The 24,077-nt window shown below is 40.5% G+C and overlaps 1 protein-coding gene across 1 annotated transcript in view; it reads left to right on the top strand.

Moving 5' to 3' along the window:
* The window catches only part of LOC142728036 (myosin light chain kinase, smooth muscle-like), a 60,587-nt gene extending 37,061 nt beyond the window's left edge, over positions 1-23,526 (top strand). The window contains exon 4 of the mRNA XM_075849077.1: positions 23,237-23,526. Coding sequence (XP_075705192.1) covers positions 23,237-23,337 — 101 coding nt within the window. The 3' untranslated portion in view covers positions 23,338-23,526. The remainder of the gene's footprint in view (positions 1-23,236) is intronic.
* Positions 23,527-24,077: the final 551 nt, after the last annotated feature.

Below are 24,077 nucleotides of genomic sequence, written 5' to 3'. Positions count from 1 at the left end.
ATTGTTACATTGTATCTCACATTCCCGCATTGTTACATTGTATCTCACATTCCCGCATTGTTACATTGTGTCTCACATTCCCGCATTGTTACATTGTGTCTCACATTCCCGCATTGTTACATTGTGTCTCACATTCCCGCATTGTTACATTGTGTCTCACATTCCCGCATTGTTACATTGTATCTCACATTCCTGCATTGTTACATTGTGTCTCACATTCCCGCATTGTTACATTGTATCTCACATTCCCGCATTGTTACATTGTATCTCACATTCCTGCATTGTTACATTGTGTCTCTCATTCCTGCATTGTTACATTGTGTCTCACATTCCCGCATTGTTGCATTGTATCTCACATTCCTGCATTGTTACATTGTATCTCACATTCCTGCATTGTTACATTGTGTCTCACATTCCCGCATTGTTACATTGTATCTCACATTCCCGCATTGTTACATTGTGTCTCACATTCCCGCATTGTTACATTGTATATCACATTCCTGCATTGTTACATTGTATATCACATTCCTGCATTGTTACATTGTATCTCACATTCCCGCATTGTTACATTGTGTCTCACATTCCCGCATTGTTACATTGTATCTCACATTCCCGCATTGTTACATTGTATCTCACATTCCTGCATTGTTACATTGTGTCTCTCATTCCTGCATTGTTACATTGTGTCTCACATTCCCGCATTGTTGCATTGTATCTCACATTCCTGCATTGTTACATTGTATCTCACATTCCTGCATTGTTACATTGTGTCTCACATTCCCGCATTGTTACATTGTGTCTCACATTCCCGCATTGTTACATTGTGTCTCACATTCCCGCATTGTTACATTGTGTCTCACATTCCCCGCATTGTTACATTGTGTCTCACATTCCCGCATTGTTACATTGTATCCCACATTCCTGCATTGTTACAGTGTATCTCACATTCCCGCATTGTTACATTGTATCTCACATTCCCGCATTGTTACATTGTGTCTCACATTCCCGCATTGTTACATTGTATCTCACATTCCCGCATTGTTACATTGTATCTCACATTCCCGCATTGTTACATTGTGTCTCACATTCCCGCATTGTTACATTGTATCTCACATTCCCGCATTGTTACATTGTGTCTCACATTCCCGCATTGTTACATTGTATCTCACATTCCCGCATTGTTGCATTGTATCTCACATTCCTGCATTGTTACATTGTATCTCACATTCCTGCATTGTTACATTGTATCTCACATTCCCGCATTGTTACATTGTGTCTCACATTCCCGCATTGTTACATTGTATCTCACATTCCTGCATTGTTACATTGTGTCTCTCATTCCTGCATTGTTACATTGTGTCTCACATTCCCGCATTGTTGCATTGTATCTCACATTCCTGCATTGTTACATTGTGTCTCACATTCCCGCATTGTTGCATTGTATCTCACATTCCCGCATTGTTACATTGTATCTCACATTCCTGCATTGTTACATTGTATCTCACATTCCCGCATTGTTACATTGTATCTCACATTCCCGCATTGTTACATTGTGTCTCACATTCCCGCATTGTTACATTGTGTCTCACATTCCCGCATTGTTACATTGTGTCTCTCATTCCTGCATTGTTACATTGTGTCTCACATTCCTGCATTGTTACATTGTATCTCACATTCCCGCATTGTTACATTGTGTCTCACATTCCCGCATTGTTACATTGTGTCTCTCATTCCTGCATTGTTACATTGTGTCTCACATTCCTGCATTGTTACATTGTGTCTCACATTCCCGCATTGTTACATTGTGTCTCACATTCCCGCATTGTTACATTGTGTCTCACATTCCCGCATTGTTACATTGTGTCTCACATTCCCGCATTGTTACATTGTATCTCACATTCCCGCATTGTTACATTGTGTCTCACATTCCCGCATTGTTACATTGTATCTCACATTCCTGCATTGTTACATTGTATCTCACATTCCTGCATTGTTACATTGTGTCTCTCATTCCTGCATTGTTACATTGTGTCTCACATTCCTGCATTGTTACATTGTGTCTCACATTCCCGCATTGTTACATTGTATCTCACATTCCCGCATTGTTACATTGTGTCTCACATTCCCGCATTGTTACATTGTATCTCACATTCCCGCATTGTTACATTGTATCTCACATTCCCGCATTGTTACATTGTGTCTCACATTCCTGCATTGTTACATTGTATCTCACATTCCCGCATTGTTACATTGTATCTCACATTCCCGCATTGTTACATTGTATCTCACATTCCCGCATTGTTACATTGTATCTCACATTCTCGCATTGTTACATTGTGTCTCACATTCCCGCATTGTTACATTGTATCTCACATTCCCGCATTGTTACATTGTATCTCACATTCCCGCATTGTTACATTGTGTCTCACATTCCCGCATTGTTACATTGTATATCACATTCCTGCATTGTTACATTGTGTCTCACATTCCCGCATTGTTACATTGTATCCCACATTCCTGCATTGTTACATTGTATCTCACATTCCCGCATTGTTGCATTGTATCTCACATTCCTGCATTGTTACATTGTGTCTCACATTCCCGCATTGTTACATTGTATCTCACATTCCCGCATTGTTACATTGTATCTCACATTCCCGCATTGTTACATTGTGTCTCACATTCCCGCATTGTTACATTGTATCTCACATTCCCGCATTGTTACATTGTGTCTCACATTCCCGCATTGTTACATTGTATCTCACATTCCCGCATTGTTACATTGTATCTCACATTCCCGCATTGTTACATTGTCTCACATTCCCGCATTGTTACATTGTATCTCACATTCCCGCATTGTTACATTGTGTCTCACATTCCTGCATTGTTACATTGTATCTCACATTCCCGCATTGTTACATTGTGTCTCACATTCCCGCATTGTTACATTGTGTCTCACATTCCCGCATTGTTACATTGTGTCTCACATTCCCGCATTGTTACATTGTATCCCACATTCTCGCATTGTTACATTGTGTCTCACATTCCCGCATTGTTACATTGTGTCTCACATTCCTGCATTGTTACATTGTATCTCACATTCCTGCATTGTTACATTGTGTCTCACATTCCCGCATTGTTACATTGTATCTCACATTCCCGCATTGTTACATTGTGTCTCTCATTCCTGCATTGTTACATTGTGTCTCACATTCCTGCATTGTTACATTGTGTCTCACATTCCCGCATTGTTACATTGTATCTCACATTCCTACATTGTTACATTGTATCTCACATTCCTGCATTGTTACATTGTATCTCACATTCCTGCATTGTTACATTGTATCTCACATTCCTGCATTGTTACATTGTGTCTCTCATTCCCGCATTGTTACATTGTGTCTCACATTCCTGCATTGTTACATTGTGTCTCACATTCCCGCATTGTTACATTGTATCTCACATTCCTACATTGTTACATTGTATCTCACATTCCTGCATTGTTACATTGTATCTCACATTCCTGCATTGTTACATTGTATCTCACATTCCTGCATTGTTACATTGTGTCTCTCATTCCTGCATTGTTACATTGTGTCTCACATTCCTGCATTGTTACATTGTGTCTCACATTCCCGCATTGTTACATTGTATCTCACATTCCCGCATTGTTACATTGTGTCTCACATTCCCGCATTGTTACATTGTATCTCACATTCCCGCATTGTTACATTGTATCTCACATTCCCGCATTGTTACATTGTATCTCACATTCCCGCATTGTTACATTGTGTCTCACATTCCCGCATTGTTACATTGTATCTCACATTCCCGCATTGTTACATTGTATCTCACATTCCCGCATTGTTACATTGTGTCTCACATTCCTGCATTGTTACATTGTATCTCACATTCCCGCATTGTTACATTGTATCTCACATTCCCGCATTGTTACATTGTATCTCACATTCCCGCATTGTTACATTGTATCTCACATTCTCGCATTGTTACATTGTGTCTCACATTCCCGCATTGTTACATTGTATCTCACATTCCCGCATTGTTACATTGTATCTCACATTCCCGCATTGTTACATTGTGTCTCACATTCCCGCATTGTTACATTGTATATCACATTCCTGCATTGTTACATTGTGTCTCACATTCCCGCATTGTTACATTGTATCCCACATTCCTGCATTGTTACATTGTATCTCACATTCCCGCATTGTTGCATTGTATCTCACATTCCTGCATTGTTACATTGTGTCTCACATTCCCGCATTGTTACATTGTATCTCACATTCCCGCATTGTTACATTGTGTCTCACATTCCCGCATTGTTACATTGTATCTCACATTCCTGCATTGTTACATTGTGTCTCTCATTCCTGCATTGTTACATTGTGTCTCACATTCCTGCATTGTTACATTGTATCTCACATTCCCGCATTGTTACATTGTGTCTCACATTCCCGCATTGTTACATTGTGTCTCACATTCCCGCATTGTTACATTGTGTCTCACATTCCCGCATTGTTGCATTGTATCTCACATTCCTGCATTGTTACATTGTATCTCACATTCCTGCATTGTTACATTGTATCTCACATTCCTGCATTGTTACATTGTATCTCACATTCCTGCATTGTTACATTGTATCTCACATTCCCGCATTGTTACATTGTATCTCACATTCCCGCATTGTTACATTGTGTCTCACATTCCCGCATTGTTACATTGTGTCTCACATTCCCGCATTGTTACATTGTGTCTCACATTCCCGCATTGTTACATTGTGTCTCACATTCCCGCATTGTTACATTGTATCTCACATTCCCGCATTGTTACATTGTGTCTCACATTCCCGCATTGTTACATTGTATCTCACATTCCCGCATTGTTACATTGTGTCCCACATTCCCGCATTGTAACATTGTATCTCACATTCCCGCATTGTTACATTGTGTCTCACATTCCCGCATTGTTGCATTGTATCTCACATTCCTGCATTGTTACATTGTATCTCACATTCCTGCATTGTTACATTGTATCTCACATTCCTGCATTGTTACATTGTATCTCACATTCCTGCATTGTTACATTGTATCTCACATTCCCGCATTGTTACATTGTATCTCACATTCCCGCATTGTTACATTGTGTCTCACATTCCCGCATTGTTACATTGTGTCTCACATTCCCGCATTGTTACATTGTGTCTCACATTCCCGCATTGTTACATTGTGTCTCACATTCCCGCATTGTTACATTGTATCTCACATTCCTGCATTGTTACATTGTGTCTCACATTCCCGCATTGTTACATTGTATCTCACATTCCCGCATTGTTACATTGTATCTCACATTCCTGCATTGTTACATTGTGTCTCTCATTCCTGCATTGTTACATTGTGTCTCACATTCCCGCATTGTTGCATTGTATCTCACATTCCTGCATTGTTACATTGTATCTCACATTCCTGCATTGTTACATTGTGTCTCACATTCCCGCATTGTTACATTGTATCTCACATTCCCGCATTGTTACATTGTGTCTCACATTCCCGCATTGTTACATTGTATATCACATTCCTGCATTGTTACATTGTATATCACATTCCTGCATTGTTACATTGTATCTCACATTCCCGCATTGTTACATTGTGTCTCACATTCCCGCATTGTTACATTGTATCTCACATTCCCGCATTGTTACATTGTATCTCACATTCCTGCATTGTTACATTGTGTCTCTCATTCCTGCATTGTTACATTGTGTCTCACATTCCCGCATTGTTGCATTGTATCTCACATTCCTGCATTGTTACATTGTATCTCACATTCCTGCATTGTTACATTGTGTCTCACATTCCCGCATTGTTACATTGTGTCTCACATTCCCGCATTGTTACATTGTGTCTCACATTCCCGCATTGTTACATTGTGTCTCACATTCCCCGCATTGTTACATTGTGTCTCACATTCCCGCATTGTTACATTGTATCCCACATTCCTGCATTGTTACAGTGTATCTCACATTCCCGCATTGTTACATTGTGTCTCACATTCCCGCATTGTTACATTGTATCTCACATTCCCGCATTGTTACATTGTATCTCACATTCCCGCATTGTTACATTGTGTCTCACATTCCCGCATTGTTACATTGTATCTCACATTCCCGCATTGTTACATTGTGTCTCACATTCCCGCATTGTTACATTGTATCTCACATTCCCGCATTGTTGCATTGTATCTCACATTCCTGCATTGTTACATTGTATCTCACATTCCTGCATTGTTACATTGTATCTCACATTCCCGCATTGTTACATTGTGTCTCACATTCCCGCATTGTTACATTGTATCTCACATTCCTGCATTGTTACATTGTGTCTCTCATTCCTGCATTGTTACATTGTGTCTCACATTCCCGCATTGTTGCATTGTATCTCACATTCCTGCATTGTTACATTGTGTCTCACATTCCCGCATTGTTGCATTGTATCTCACATTCCCGCATTGTTACATTGTATCTCACATTCCTGCATTGTTACATTGTATCTCACATTCCCGCATTGTTACATTGTATCTCACATTCCCGCATTGTTACATTGTGTCTCACATTCCCGCATTGTTACATTGTGTCTCACATTCCCGCATTGTTACATTGTGTCTCTCATTCCTGCATTGTTACATTGTGTCTCACATTCCCGCATTGTTACATTGTATCTCACATTCCCGCATTGTTGCATTGTATCTCACATTCCTGCATTGTTACATTGTGTCTCACATTCCCGCATTGTTACATTGTGTCTCACATTCCCACATTGTTACATTGTGTCTCACATTCCTGCATTGTTACATTGTATCTCACATTCCTGCATTGTTACATTGTATCTCACATTCCCGCATTGTTACATTGTATCTCACATTCCCGCATTGTTACATTGTATCTCACATTCCCGCATTGTTACATTGTGTCTCACATTCCCGCATTGTTACATTGTGTCTCACATTCCCGCATTGTTACATTGTGTCTCACATTCCCGCATTGTTACATTGTGTCTCACATTCCCGCATTGTTACATTGTATCTCACATTCCCGCATTGTTACATTGTGTCTCACATTCCCGCATTGTTACATTGTATATCACATTCCTGCATTGTTACATTGTGTCTCACATTCCCGCATTGTTACATTGTGTCTCACATTCCCCGCATTGTTACATTGTATCTCACATTCCCGCATTGTTACATTGTATCTCACATTCCCGCATTGTTACATTGTATCTCACATTCCCGCATTGTTACATTGTGTCTCACATTCCCGCATTGTTACATTGTGTCTCACATTCCCGCATTGTTACATTTTGTCTCACATTCCCGCATTGTTACATTGTGTCTCACATTCCCGCATTGTTACATTGTGTCTCACATTCCCGCATTGTTACATTGTATCTCACATTCCCGCATTGTTACATTGTGTCTCACATTCCCGCATTGTTACATTGTGTCTCACATTCCCGCATTGTTACATTGTGTCTCACATTCCCGCATTGTTACATTGTATCTCACATTCCCGCATTGTTACATTGTGTCTCACATTCCCGCATTGTTACATTGTATCTCACATTCCCGCATTGTTACATTGTGTCTCACATTCCCGCATTGTTACATTGTGTCTCACATTCCCGCATTGTTACATTGTCTCACATTCCCGCATTGTTACATTGTATCTCACATTCCCGCATTGTTACATTGTATCTCACATTCCCGCATTGTTACATTGTGTCTCTCATTCCCGCATTGTTACATTGTATCTCACATTCCCGAATTGTTACATTGTATCTCACATTCCTGCATTGTTACATTGTGTCTCTCATTCCCGCATTGTTACATTGTGTCTCACATTCCCGCATTGTTACATTGTGTCTCACATTCCCGCATTGTTACATTGTATCTCACATTCCCGCATTGTTACATTGTATCTCACATTCCCGCATTGTTACATTGTATCTCACATTCCCGCATTGTTACATTGTATCTCACATTCCCGCATTGTTACATTGTGTCTCACATTCCCGCATTGTGTCTCACATTCCCGCATTGTTACATTGTCTCACATTCCCGCATTGTTACATTGTGTCTCACATTCCCGCATTGTTACATTGTCTCACATTCCCGCATTGTTACATTGTATCTCACATTCCCGCATTGTTACATTGTATCTCACATTCCCGCATTGTTACATTGTATCCCACATTCCCGCATTGTTACATTGTGTCCCACATTCCCGCATTGTTACATTGTATCTCACATTCCCGCATTGTTACATTGTGTCTCTCATTCCCGCATTGTTACATTGTATCTCACATTCCCGCATTGTTACATTGTATCTCACATTCCCGCATTGTTACATTGTGTCTCACATTCCCGCATTGTTACATTGTATCTCACATTCCCGCATTGTTACATTGTATCTCACATTCCCGCATTGTTACATTGTGTCTCACATTCCCGCATTGTTACATTGTATCTCACATTCCCGCATTGTTACATTGTATCTCACATTCCCGCATTGTTACATTGTGTCTCACATTCCCGCATTGTTACATTGTATCTCACATTCCTGCATTGTTACATTGTGTCTCTCATTCCTGCATTGTTACATTGTGTCTCACATTCCTGCATTGTTACATTGTATCTCACATTCCCGCATTGTTACATTGTGTCTCACATTCCCGCATTGTTACATTGTGTCTCACATTCCCGCATTGTTACATTGTGTCTCACATTCCCGCATTGTTGCATTGTATCTCACATTCCTGCATTGTTACATTGTATCTCACATTCCTGCATTGTTACATTGTATCTCACATTCCTGCATTGTTACATTGTATCTCACATTCCTGCATTGTTACATTGTATCTCACATTCCCGCATTGTTACATTGTATCTCACATTCCCGCATTGTTACATTGTGTCTCACATTCCCGCATTGTTACATTGTGTCTCACATTCCCGCATTGTTACATTGTGTCTCACATTCCCGCATTGTTACATTGTGTCTCACATTCCCGCATTGTTACATTGTATCTCACATTCCCGCATTGTTACATTGTGTCTCACATTCCCGCATTGTTACATTGTGTCTCACATTCCCGCATTGTTGCATTGTATCTCACATTCCTGCATTGTTACATTGTATCTCACATTCCTGCATTGTTACATTGTATCTCACATTCCTGCATTGTTACATTGTATCTCACATTCCTGCATTGTTACATTGTATCTCACATTCCCGCATTGTTACATTGTATCTCACATTCCCGCATTGTTACATTGTGTCTCACATTCCCGCATTGTTACATTGTGTCTCACATTCCCGCATTGTTACATTGTGTCTCACATTCCCGCATTGTTACATTGTGTCTCACATTCCCGCATTGTTACATTGTATCTCACATTCCTGCATTGTTACATTGTGTCTCACATTCCCGCATTGTTACATTGTATCTCACATTCCCGCATTGTTACATTGTATCTCACATTCCTGCATTGTTACATTGTATCTCACATTCCTGCATTGTTACATTGTATCTCACATTCCCGCATTGTTACATTGTATCTCACATTCCTGCATTGTTACATTGTATCTCACATTCCTGCATTGTTACATTGTATCTCACATTCCCGCATTGTTACATTGTATCTCACATTCCCGCATTGTTACATTGTGTCTCACATTCCCGCATTGTTACATTGTGTCTCTCATTCCTGCATTGTTACATTGTGTCTCACATTCCCGCATTGTTGCATTGTATCTCACATTCCTGCATTGTTACATTGTATCTCACATTCCTGCATTGTTACATTGTGTCTCACATTCCCGCATTGTTACATTGTATCTCACATTCCCGCATTGTTACATTGTGTCTCACATTCCCGCATTGTTACATTGTATATCACATTCCTGCATTGTTACATTGTATATCACATTCCTGCATTGTTACATTGTATCTCACATTCCCGCATTGTTACATTGTGTCTCACATTCCCGCATTGTTACATTGTATCTCACATTCCCGCATTGTTACATTGTATCTCACATTCCTGCATTGTTACATTGTGTCTCTCATTCCTGCATTGTTACATTGTGTCTCACATTCCCGCATTGTTGCATTGTATCTCACATTCCTGCATTGTTACATTGTATCTCACATTCCTGCATTGTTACATTGTGTCTCACATTCCCGCATTGTTACATTGTGTCTCACATTCCCGCATTGTTACATTGTGTCTCACATTCCCGCATTGTTACATTGTGTCTCACATTCCCCGCATTGTTACATTGTGTCTCACATTCCCGCATTGTTACATTGTATCCCACATTCCTGCATTGTTACAGTGTATCTCACATTCCCGCATTGTTACATTGTATCTCACATTCCCGCATTGTTACATTGTGTCTCACATTCCCGCATTGTTACATTGTATCTCACATTCCCGCATTGTTACATTGTATCTCACATTCCCGCATTGTTACATTGTGTCTCACATTCCCGCATTGTTACATTGTATCTCACATTCCCGCATTGTTACATTGTGTCTCACATTCCCGCATTGTTACATTGTATCTCACATTCCCGCATTGTTGCATTGTATCTCACATTCCTGCATTGTTACATTGTATCTCACATTCCTGCATTGTTACATTGTATCTCACATTCCCGCATTGTTACATTGTGTCTCACATTCCCGCATTGTTACATTGTATCTCACATTCCTGCATTGTTACATTGTGTCTCTCATTCCTGCATTGTTACATTGTGTCTCACATTCCCGCATTGTTGCATTGTATCTCACATTCCTGCATTGTTACATTGTGTCTCACATTCCCGCATTGTTGCATTGTATCTCACATTCCCGCATTGTTACATTGTATCTCACATTCCTGCATTGTTACATTGTATCTCACATTCCCGCATTGTTACATTGTATCTCACATTCCCGCATTGTTACATTGTGTCTCACATTCCCGCATTGTTACATTGTGTCTCACATTCCCGCATTGTTACATTGTGTCTCTCATTCCTGCATTGTTACATTGTGTCTCACATTCCCGCATTGTTACATTGTATCTCACATTCCCGCATTGTTGCATTGTATCTCACATTCCTGCATTGTTACATTGTGTCTCACATTCCCGCATTGTTACATTGTGTCTCACATTCCCACATTGTTACATTGTGTCTCACATTCCTGCATTGTTACATTGTATCTCACATTCCTGCATTGTTACATTGTATCTCACATTCCCGCATTGTTACATTGTATCTCACATTCCCGCATTGTTACATTGTATCTCACATTCCCGCATTGTTACATTGTGTCTCACATTCCCGCATTGTTACATTGTGTCTCACATTCCCGCATTGTTACATTGTGTCTCACATTCCCGCATTGTTACATTGTGTCTCACATTCCCGCATTGTTACATTGTATCTCACATTCCCGCATTGTTACATTGTGTCTCACATTCCCGCATTGTTACATTGTATATCACATTCCTGCATTGTTACATTGTGTCTCACATTCCCGCATTGTTACATTGTGTCTCACATTCCCCGCATTGTTACATTGTATCTCACATTCCCGCATTGTTACATTGTATCTCACATTCCCGCATTGTTACATTGTATCTCACATTCCCGCATTGTTACATTGTGTCTCACATTCCCGCATTGTTACATTGTGTCTCACATTCCCGCATTGTTACATTTTGTCTCACATTCCCGCATTGTTACATTGTGTCTCACATTCCCGCATTGTTACATTGTGTCTCACATTCCCGCATTGTTACATTGTATCTCACATTCCCGCATTGTTACATTGTGTCTCACATTCCCGCATTGTTACATTGTGTCTCACATTCCCGCATTGTTACATTGTGTCTCACATTCCCGCATTGTTACATTGTATCTCACATTCCCGCATTGTTACATTGTGTCTCACATTCCCGCATTGTTACATTGTATCTCACATTCCCGCATTGTTACATTGTGTCTCACATTCCCGCATTGTTACATTGTGTCTCACATTCCCGCATTGTTACATTGTCTCACATTCCCGCATTGTTACATTGTATCTCACATTCCCGCATTGTTACATTGTATCTCACATTCCCGCATTGTTACATTGTGTCTCTCATTCCCGCATTGTTACATTGTATCTCACATTCCCGAATTGTTACATTGTATCTCACATTCCTGCATTGTTACATTGTGTCTCTCATTCCCGCATTGTTACATTGTGTCTCACATTCCCGCATTGTTACATTGTGTCTCACATTCCCGCATTGTTACATTGTATCTCACATTCCCGCATTGTTACATTGTATCTCACATTCCCGCATTGTTACATTGTATCTCACATTCCCGCATTGTTACATTGTATCTCACATTCCCGCATTGTTACATTGTGTCTCACATTCCCGCATTGTGTCTCACATTCCCGCATTGTTACATTGTCTCACATTCCCGCATTGTTACATTGTGTCTCACATTCCCGCATTGTTACATTGTCTCACATTCCCGCATTGTTACATTGTATCTCACATTCCCGCATTGTTACATTGTATCTCACATTCCCGCATTGTTACATTGTATCCCACATTCCCGCATTGTTACATTGTGTCCCACATTCCCGCATTGTTACATTGTATCTCACATTCCCGCATTGTTACATTGTGTCTCTCATTCCCGCATTGTTACATTGTATCTCACATTCCCGCATTGTTACATTGTATCTCACATTCCCGCATTGTTACATTGTGTCTCACATTCCCGCATTGTTACATTGTATCTCACATTCCCGCATTGTTACATTGTATCTCACATTCCCGCATTGTTACATTGTGTCTCACATTCCCGCATTGTTACATTGTGTCTCACATTCCCGCATTGTTACATTGTATCTCTCATTCCCGCATTGTTACATTGTGTCTCACATTCCCGCATTGTTACATTGTGTCTCACATTCCCGCATTGTTACATTGTATCTCACATTCCCGAATTGTTACATTGTATCTCACATTCCCGCATTGTTACATTGTCTCTCATTCCCGCATTGTTACATTGTATCTCACATTCCCGCATTGTTACATTGTATCTCACATTCCCGCATTGTTACATTGTGTCTCACATTCCCGCATTGTTACATTGTATCTCACATTCCCGCATTGTTACATTGTATCTCACATTCCCGCATTGTTACATTGTATCTCACATTCCCGCATTGTTACATTGTATCTCACATTCCCACATTGTTGCATTGTATCTCACATTCCTGCATTGTTACATTGTGTCTCACATTCCCGCATTGTTACATTGTATCTCACATTCCCCGCATTGTTACATTGTGTCTCACATTCCCGCATTGTTACATTGTGTCTCACATTCCCGCATTGTTACATTGTATCTCACATTCCCGCATTGTTACATTGTATCTCACATTCCCGCATTGTTACATTGTGTCTCACATTCCCGCATTGTTACATTGTGTCTCACATTCCCGCATTGTTACATTGTCTCACATTCCCGCATTGTTACATTGTGTCTCACATTCCCGCATTGTTACATTGTATCTCACATTCCCGCATTGTTACATTGTATCTCACATTCCCGCATTGTTACATTGTATCTCACATTCCCGCATTGTTACATTGTATCTCACATTCCCGCATTGTTACATTGTGTCTCACATTCCCGCATTGTTACATTGTGTCTCACATTCCCGCATTGTTACATTATGTCTCACATTCCCGAATTGTTACATTGTGTCTCACATTCCCGCATTGTTACATTGTATCTCACATTACCGCATTGTTACATTGTGTCTCACATTCCCGCATTGTTACATTGTATCTCACATTCCTGCATTGTTACATTGTATCTCACATTCCCGCATTGTTACATTGCATCTCACATTCCCGCATTGTTACATTGTGTCTCACATTCCCGCATTGTTACATTGTGTCTCACATTCCCGCATTGTTACATTGTATCTCACATTCCCGCATTGTTACATTGCATCTCACATTCCCGCATTGTTACATTGTGTCTCTCATTCCCGCATTGTTACATTGTATCTCACATTCCCGCATTGTTACATTGTGTCTCACATTCCCGCATTGTTACATTGTATCTCACATTCCCGCATTGTTACATTGTATCTCACATTCCTGCATTGTTACATTGTATCTCACATTCCCGCATTGTTACATTGTGTCTCACATTCCCGCATTGTTACATTGTATCTCACATTCCCGCATTGTTACATTGTGTCTCACATTCCCGCATTGTTACATTGTATCTCACATTCCCGCATTGTTACATTGTATCTCACATTCCCGCATTGTTACATTGTATCTCACATTCCCGCATTGTTACATTGTATCTCACATTCCCGCATTGTTACATTGTGTCTCACATTCCCGCATTGTTACATTGTATCTCACATTCCCGCATTGTTACATTGTATCTCACATTCCCGCATTGTTACATTGTGTCTCACATTCCCGCATTGTTACATTGTATCTCACATTCCCGCATTGCTACATTGTATCCCACATTCCCGCATTGTTACATTGTATCTCACATTCCCGCATTGTTACATTGTATCTCACATTCCCGCATTGTTACATTGTGTCTCACATTCCCGCATTGTTACATTGTATCTCACATTCCCGCATTGTTACATTGTATCTCACATTCCCGCATTGTTACATTGTATCCCACATTCCCGCATTGTTACATTGTATCCCACATTCCCGCATTGTTACATTGTATCTCACATTCCCGCATTGTTACATTGTATCTCACATTCCCGCATTGTTACATTGTGTCTCACATTCCCGCATTGTTACATTGTATCTCACATTCCCGCATTGTTACATTGTATCTCACATTCCCGCATTGTTACATTGTATCCCACATTCCCGCATTGTTACATTGTATCTCACATTCCTGCATTGTTACATTGTATCTCACATTCCTGCATTGTTACATTGTATCTCACATTCCCGCATTGTTACATTGTATCTCACATTCCCGCATTGTTACATTGTGTCTCACATTCCCGCATTGTTACATTGTATCTCACATTCCCGCATTGTTACATTGTGTCTCACATTCCTGCATTGTTACATTGTATCTCACATTCCTGCATTGTTACATTGTATCTCACATTCCTGCATTGTTACATTGTATCTCACATTCCCGCATTGTTACATTGTGTCTCACATTCCTGCATTGTTACATTGTATCTCACATTCCCGCATTGTTACATTGTATCTCACATTCCCGCATTGTTACATTGTATCTCACATTCCCCGCATTGTTACATTGTATCTCACATTCCTGCATTGTTACATTGTATCTCACATTCCCGCATTGTTACATTGTGTCTCACATTCCTGCATTGTTACATTGTATCTCACATTCCCGCATTGTTACATTGTGTCTCACATTCCCGCATTGTTACATTGTGTCTCACATTCCCGCATTGTTACATTGTGTCTCACATTCCCGCATTGTTACATTGTATCTCACATTCCCGCATTGTTACATTGTGTCTCACATTCCCGCATTGTTACATTGTATCTCACATTCCCGCATTGTTACATTGTGTCTCACATTCCCGCATTGTTACATTGTATCTCACATTCCCGCATTGTTACATTGTATCTCACATTCCCGCATTGTTACATTGTGTCTCACATTCCCGCATTGTTACATTGTGTCTCACATTCCCGCATTGTTACATTGTGTCTCACATTCCCGCATTGTTACATTGTATCTCACATTCCTGCATTGTTACATTGTGTCTCTCATTCCCGCATTGTTACATTGTGTCTCACATTCCCGCATTGTTACATTGTGTCTCACATTCCCGCATTGTTACATTGTATCTCACATTCCTGCATTGTTACATTGTGTCTCTCATTCCCGCATTGTTACATTGTGTCCCACATTCCCGCATTGTTACATTGTATCCCACATTCCTGCATTGTTACATTGTGTCTCACATTCCCGCATTGTTACATTGTGTCTCACATTCCCGCATTGTTACATTGTGTCTCACATTCCCGCATTGTTACATTGTGTCTCACATTCCCGCATTGTTACATTGTGTCTCACATTCCCGCATTGTTACATTGTGTCTCACATTCCCGCATTGTTACATTGTGTCTCACATTCCCGCATTGTTACATTGTATCTCACATTCCCGCATTGTTACATTGTATCTCACATTCCCGCATTGTTACATTGTGTCTCACATTCCTGCATTGTTACATTGTATCTCACATTCCCGCATTGTTACATTGTGTCTCACATTCCCACATTGTTACATTGTGTCTCACATTCCCGCATTGTTACATTGTATCTCACATTCCCGCATTGTTACATTGTATCTCACATTCCTGCATTGTTACATTGTGTCTCACATTCCCGCATTGTTACATTGTGTCTCACATTCCCGCATTGTTACATTGTGTCTCACATTCCCGCATTGTTACATTGTATCTCACATTCCCGCATTGTTACATTGTGTCTCACATTCCCTCATTGTTACATTGTGTCTCACATTCCCGCATTGTTACATTGTGTCTCACATTCCCGCATTGTTACATTGTATCTCACATTCCCGCATTGTTACATTGTGTCTCACATTCCCGCATTGTTACATTGTATCTCACATTCCCGCATTGTTACATTGTGTCTCACATTCCCGCATTGTTACATTGTATCTCACATTCCCGCATTGTTACATTGTATCTCACATTCCCGCATTGTTACATTGTGTCTCACATTCCCGCATTGTTACATTGTATCTCACATTCCTGCATTGTTACATTGTGTCTCACATTCCCGCATTGTTACATTGTATCTCACATTCCCGCATTGTTACATTGTGTCTCACATTCCTGCATTGTTACATTGTGTCTCACATTCCCGCATTGTTACATTGTATCTCACATTCCCGCATTGTTACATTGTATCTCACATTCCCGCATTGTTACATTGTATCTCACATTCCCGCATTGTTACATTGTATCTCACATTCCTGCATTGTTACATTGTATCTCACATTCCCGCATTGTTACATTGTATCTCACATTCCCGCATTGTTACATTGTGTCTCACATTCCCGCATTGTATCTCACATTCCCGCATTGTTACATTGTGTCTCACATTCCCGCATTGTTACATTGTATCTCACATTCCCGCATTGTTACATTGTGTCTCACATTCCTGCATTGTTACATTGTGTCTCACATTCCCGCATTGTTACATTGTATCTCACATTCCCGCATTGTTACATTGTATCTCACATTCCCGCATTGTTACATTGTATCTCACATTCCCGCATTGTTACATTGTATCTCACATTCCTGCATTGTTACATTGTATCTCACATTCCCGCATTGTTACATTGTATCTCACATTCCCGCATTGTTACATTGTATCTCACATTCCCGCATTGTTACATTGTCTCACATTCCCGCATTGTTACATTGTATCTCACATTCCCGTATTGTTACATTGTGTCTCACATTCCTGCATTGTTACATTGTATCTCACATTCCCGCATTGTTACATTGTGTCTCACATTCCTGCATTGTTACATTGTATCCCACATTCTCGCATTGTTACATTGTGTCTCTCATTCCCGCATTGTTACATTGTATCTCACATTCCCGCATTGTTACATTGTATCCCACATTCTCGCATTGTTACATTGTGTCTCTCATTCCCGCATTGTTACATTGTATCTCACATTCCCGCATTGTTACATTGTGTCTCACATTCCTGCATTGTTACATTGTATCTCACATTCCCGCATTGTTACATTGTGTCTCACATTCCCGCATTGTTACATTGTATCTCACATTCCCGCATTGTTACATTGTATCTCACATTCCCGCATTGTTGCATTGTATCTCACATTCCCGCATTGTTACATTGTATCTCACATTCCCGCATTGTTACATTGTATCTCACATTCCTGCATTGTTACATTGTATCTCACATTCCCGCATTGTTACATTGTATCTCACATTCCCGCATTGTTACATTGTGTCTCACATTCCTGCATTGTTACATTGTATCTCACATTCCCGCATTGTTACATTGTATCCCACATTCTCGCATTGTTACATTGTATCTCACATTCCCGCATTGTTACATTGTGTCTCACATTCCCGCATTGTTACATTGTATCTCACATTCCCGCATTGTTACATTGTATCTCACATTCCCGCATTGTTACATTGTGTCTCACATTCCTGCATTGTTACATTGTGTCTCACATTCCCGCAGTGTTACATTGTGTCTCACATTCCCGCATTGTTACATTGTGTCTCACATTCCCGCATTGTTACATTGTGTCTCACATTCCCGCATTGTTACATTGTATCCCACATTCTCGCATTGTTACATTGTATCTCACATTCCCGCATTGTTACATTGTATCTCACATTCCCGCATTGTTACATTGTGTCTCACATTCCCGCATTGTTACATTGTGTCTCACATTCCCGCATTGTTACATTGTATCTCACATTCCCGCATTGTTACATTGTATCTCACATTCCCGCATTGTTACATTGTGTCTCACATTCCCGCATTGTTACATTGTATCTCACATTCCCGCATTGTTACATTGTATCTCACATTCCCGCATTGTTACATTGTGTCTCACATTCCCGCATTGTTACATTGTCTCTCATTCCCGCATTGTTACATTGTATCTCACATTCCCACATTGTTACATTGTATCTCACATTCCCGCATTGTTACATTGTATCCCACATTCCCGCATTGTTACATTGTCTCTCATTCCCGCATTGTTACATTGTATCTCACATTCCCGCATTGTTACATTGTGTTTCACATTCCCGCATTGTTACATTGTATCTCACATTCCCGTATTGTTACATTTTATCTCACATTCCCGCATTGATACATTGTGTCTCACATTCTCGCATTGTTACATTGTGTCTCACATTCTCGCATTGTTACATTGTATCTCACATTCCCGCATTGTTACATTGTGTTTCACATTCCCGAATTGTTACATTGTATCTCACATTCCCGCATTGTTACATTGTATCTCACATTCCCGCATTGATACATTGTGTCTCACATTCCCGCATTGTTACATTGTGTCTCACATTCCCGCATTGTTACATTGTGTCTCACATTCCCGCATTGTTACATTGTGTCTCACATTCCCGCATTGTTACATTGTGTCTCACATTCTCGCATTGTTACATTGTGTCTCACATTCTCGCATTGTTACATTGTGTCTCACATTCCCGCATTGTTACATTGTATCTCACATTCCCGCATTGTTACATTGTATCTCACATTCCCGCATTGTTACATTGTATCTCACATTCCCGCATTGTTACATTGTATCTCACATTCCCGCATTGTTACATTGTATCTCACATTCCCGCATTGTTACATTGTGTCTCACATTCCCGCATTGTTACATTGTATCCCACATTCTCGCATTGTTACATTGTATCTCACATTCCCGCATTGTTACATTGTATCTCACATTCCCGCATTGTTACATTGTATCTCACATTCCTGCATTGTTACATTGTGTCTCACATTCCCGCATTGTTACATTGTATCTCACATTCCCGCATTGTTACATTGTGTCTCACATTCCCGCATTGTTACATTGTATCCCACATTCTCGCATTGTTACATTGTATCTCACATTCCCGCATTGTTACATTGTATCTCACATTCCCGCATTGTTACATTGTGTCTCACATTCCCGCATTGTTACATTGTATCTCACATTCCCGCATTGTTACATTGTATCCCACATTCCCGCATTGTTACATTGTGTCTCACATTCCCGCATTGTTACATTGTATCTCACATTCCCGCATTGTTACATTGTGTCTCACATTCCCGCATTGTTACATTGTGTCTCACATTCCCGCATTGTTACATTGTATCTCACATTCCCGCATTGTTACATTGTATCTCACATTCCCGCATTGTTACATTGTGTCTCACATTCCCGCATTGTTACATTGTATCCCACATTCTCGCATTGTTACATTGTATCTCACATTCCCGCATTGTTACATTGTGTCTCACATTCCCACATTGTTACATTGTATCTCACATTCCCGCATTGTTACATTGTATCCCACATTCTCGCATTGTTACATTGTATCTCACATTCCCGCATTGTTACATTGTGTCTCACATTCCCGCATTGTTACATTGTATCCCACATTCCCGCATTGTTACATTGTGTCTCACATTCCCGCATTGTTACATTGTATCTCACATTCCCGCATTGTTACATTGTATCTCACATTCCCGCATTGTTACATTGTGTCTCACATTCCCGCATTGTTACATTGTATCCCACATTCCCGCATTGTTACATTGTGTCTCACATTCCCGCATTGTTACATTGTATCTCACATTCCCGCATTGTTACATTGTGTCTCACATTCCCGCATTGTTACATTGTATCCCACATTCCCGCATTGTTACATTGTATCTCACATTCCTGCATTGTTACATTGTATCTCACATTCCCGCATTGTTACATTGTGTCTCACATTCCCGCATTGTTACATTGTGTCTCACATTCCCGCATTGTTACATTGTATCTCACATTCCCGCATTGTTACATTGTATCTCACATTCCCGCATTGTTACATTGTATCTCACATTCCCGCATTGTTACATTGTATCTCACATTCCCGCATTGTTACATTGTATCTCACATTCCCGCATTGTTACATTGTATCTCACATTCCTGCATTGTTACATTGTGTCTCACATTCCTGCATTGTTACATTGTATCTCACATTCCCGCATTGTTACATTGTATCTCACATTCCCGCATTGTTACATTGTATCTCACATTCCCGCATTGTTACATTGTATCTCACATTCCCGCATTGTTACATTGTATCTCACATTCCCGCATTGTTACATTGTATCTCACATTCCCGCATTGTTACATTGTGTCTCACATTCCCGCATTGTTACATTGTATCTCACATTCCCGCATTGTTACATTGTATCTCACATTCACGCATTGTTACATTGTGTCTCACATTCCCGCATTGTTACATTGTATCTCACATTCCCGCATTGTTACATTGTATCTCACATTCCCGCATTGTTACATTGTATCTCACATTCCCGCATTGTTACATTGTGTCTCACATTCCCGCATTGTTACATTGTATCTCACATTCCCGCATTGTTACATTGTATCTCACATTCCCGCATTGTTACATTGTATCTCACATTCCCGCATTGTTACATTGTATCCCACATTCCCGCATTGTTACATTGTATCTCACATTCCCGCATTGTTACATTGTGTCTCACATTCCCGCATTGTTACATTGTATCTCACATTCCCGCATTGTTACATTGTATCTCACATTCCCGCATTGTTACATTGTATCTCACATTCCCGCATTGTTACATTGTATCTCACATTCCCGCATTGTTACATTGTATCTCACATTCCCGCATTGTTACATTGTATCTTACATTCCCGCATTGTTACATTGTATCTCACATTCCCGCATTGTTACATTGTGTCTCACATTCCCGCATTGTTACATTGTGTCTCACATTCCCGCATTGTTACATTGTATCTCACATTCCTGCATTGTTACATTGTATCTCACATTCCCGCATTGTTACATTGTATCTCACATTCCCGCATTGTTTCATTGTGTCTCACATTCCCGCATTGTTACATTGTATCTCACATTCCTGCATTGTTACATTGTATCTCACATTCCCGCATTGTTACATTGTGTCTCACATTCCCGCATTGTTACATTGTATCTCACATTCCTGCATTGTTACATTGTATCTCACATTCCCGCATTGTTACATTGTGTCTCACATTCCCGCATTGTTACATTGTATCTCACATTCCCGCATTGTATCTCACATTCCCGCATTGTTACATTGTGTCTCACATTCCCGCATTGTTACATTGTGTCTCACATTCCCGCATTGTTACATTGTATCTCACATTCCCGCATTGTTACATTGTGTCTCACATTCCCGCATTGTTACATTGTGTCTCACATTCCCGCATTGTTACATTGTATCTCACATTCCCGCATTGTTACATTGTGTCTCACATTCCCGCATTGTTACATTGTGTCTCACATTCCCGCATTGTTACATTTTATCTCACATTCCCGCATTGTTACATTGTGTCTCACATTCCCGCATTGTTACATTGTGTCTCACATTCCCGCATTGTTACATTGTATCTCACATTCCCGCATTGTTACATTGTATCTCACATTCCCGCATTGTTACATTGTGTCTCACATTCCCGCATTGTTACATTGTGTCTCACATTCCCGCATTGTTACATTTTATCTCACATTCCCGCATTGTTACATTGTGTCTCACATTCCCGCATTGTTACATTGTGTCTCACATTCCCGCATTGTTACATTGTATCTCACATTCCCGCATTGTTACATTGTATCCCACATTCCCGCATTGTTACATTGTGTCTCACATTCCTGCATTGTTACATTGTATCTCACATTCCCGCATTGTTACATTGTGTCTCACATTCCCGCATTGTTACATTGTGTCTCACATTCCCGCATTGTTACATTGTGTCTCACATTCCCGCATTGTAACATTGTATCTCACATTCCCGCATTGTTACATTGTGTCTCACATTCCCGCATTGTTACATTGTATCTCACATTCCCGCATTGTTACATTGTATCCCACATTCCTGCATTGTTACATTGTGTCTCACATTCCCGCATTGTTACATTGTATCTCACATTCCCGCATTGTTACATTGTGTCTCACATTCCCGCATTGTTACATTGTGTCTCACATTCCCGCATTGTTACATTGTGTCTCACATTCCCACATTATTACATTGTATCTCACATTCCCGCATTGTTACATTGTATCTCACATTCCCGCATTGTTACATTGTGTCTCACATTCCCGCATTCTTACTTTGTGTCCCGGTTCGCAGTCGTGATTTTGTTGCGGTGAGGATTCCGGGGGAGTCTCATCATCACCAGAACCTGCAGGAAACATTGATGAGGGGGGAGGGGATGTGACATTTCTCGTGTGACAGGTGACAAGAATTTTTTTCTTTCCAGATAAGGAACGGGAGACAAAAACGCAGCAAAAGAGGAGGAAGCTGAATTCTTTCTTTGATGTTAAAGAAGAGATTGGGCGGTGGGTGACGGAGAGGAGATGATCAGTAATATTCCTCCTGTGTCTAAACTAACCTGTTATATTCGGGTGGCGGCCGCATGCGGTAACAGTCTCACTACCCCCCCCCCCCTCACATTGCCTGTTTATTTCCCTCTGTATGAAGATTCTGTAGATCATAAGCTCCAAGTCACACAAAAGCATTTACTGATACAGACAATGGAGCAGGGATGGGGAGGGGGATGCTCGGCAGTCCTATTACCCTACACAAGTATAGTGGAGTCAGCAGCATCCTAGGGTGGCTGATAACAGAGAACAATGACCCATGATTAGCTGCATGAGAAATGTTCCATATTCCGCTAGGTCCTGGATACTGGGACCTTCAGTCTTGTCAATGTGATAAATGGCTTCCTAATGAAACTATCGAGGGTCAGGGCAGGTTTCAGGATCACAATACAGAAAACTACACACGACTATTCATGCCAAATATAGTCCACTTCCTTCATTGTTACATCATGTCTTATACTCCAGTCACAGCTAATGCTGCATTCATAAATCTGCTCTTACACAATGTCTTATTATTATTATTATCACTATTCGAGGCTCCAGTCATAAGAAATTGATGGCCTATCCTCAGAATATCCAATACAAAGGAAGAGGTAACAGCACCAGAATATTTTGTAGAAATAGGAGTGCAAGGACTGGATCCAACAACAGCAAAAAAGGTAGATCCAGGCAGCACATCCAAAAAATGAGCCATCTATTCCCCCCTGCGAGGTTTCAGCT

The sequence above is a fragment of the Rhinoderma darwinii genome, unplaced genomic scaffold, assembly GCF_050947455.1.
Source record: "Rhinoderma darwinii isolate aRhiDar2 unplaced genomic scaffold, aRhiDar2.hap1 Scaffold_659, whole genome shotgun sequence".
Taxonomy (NCBI): Eukaryota; Metazoa; Chordata; class Amphibia; order Anura; family Rhinodermatidae; genus Rhinoderma; species Rhinoderma darwinii.
The sequence above is the reverse complement of the archived record's forward strand: the minus strand, read 5'-3'. Positions and strand labels throughout refer to the sequence as shown.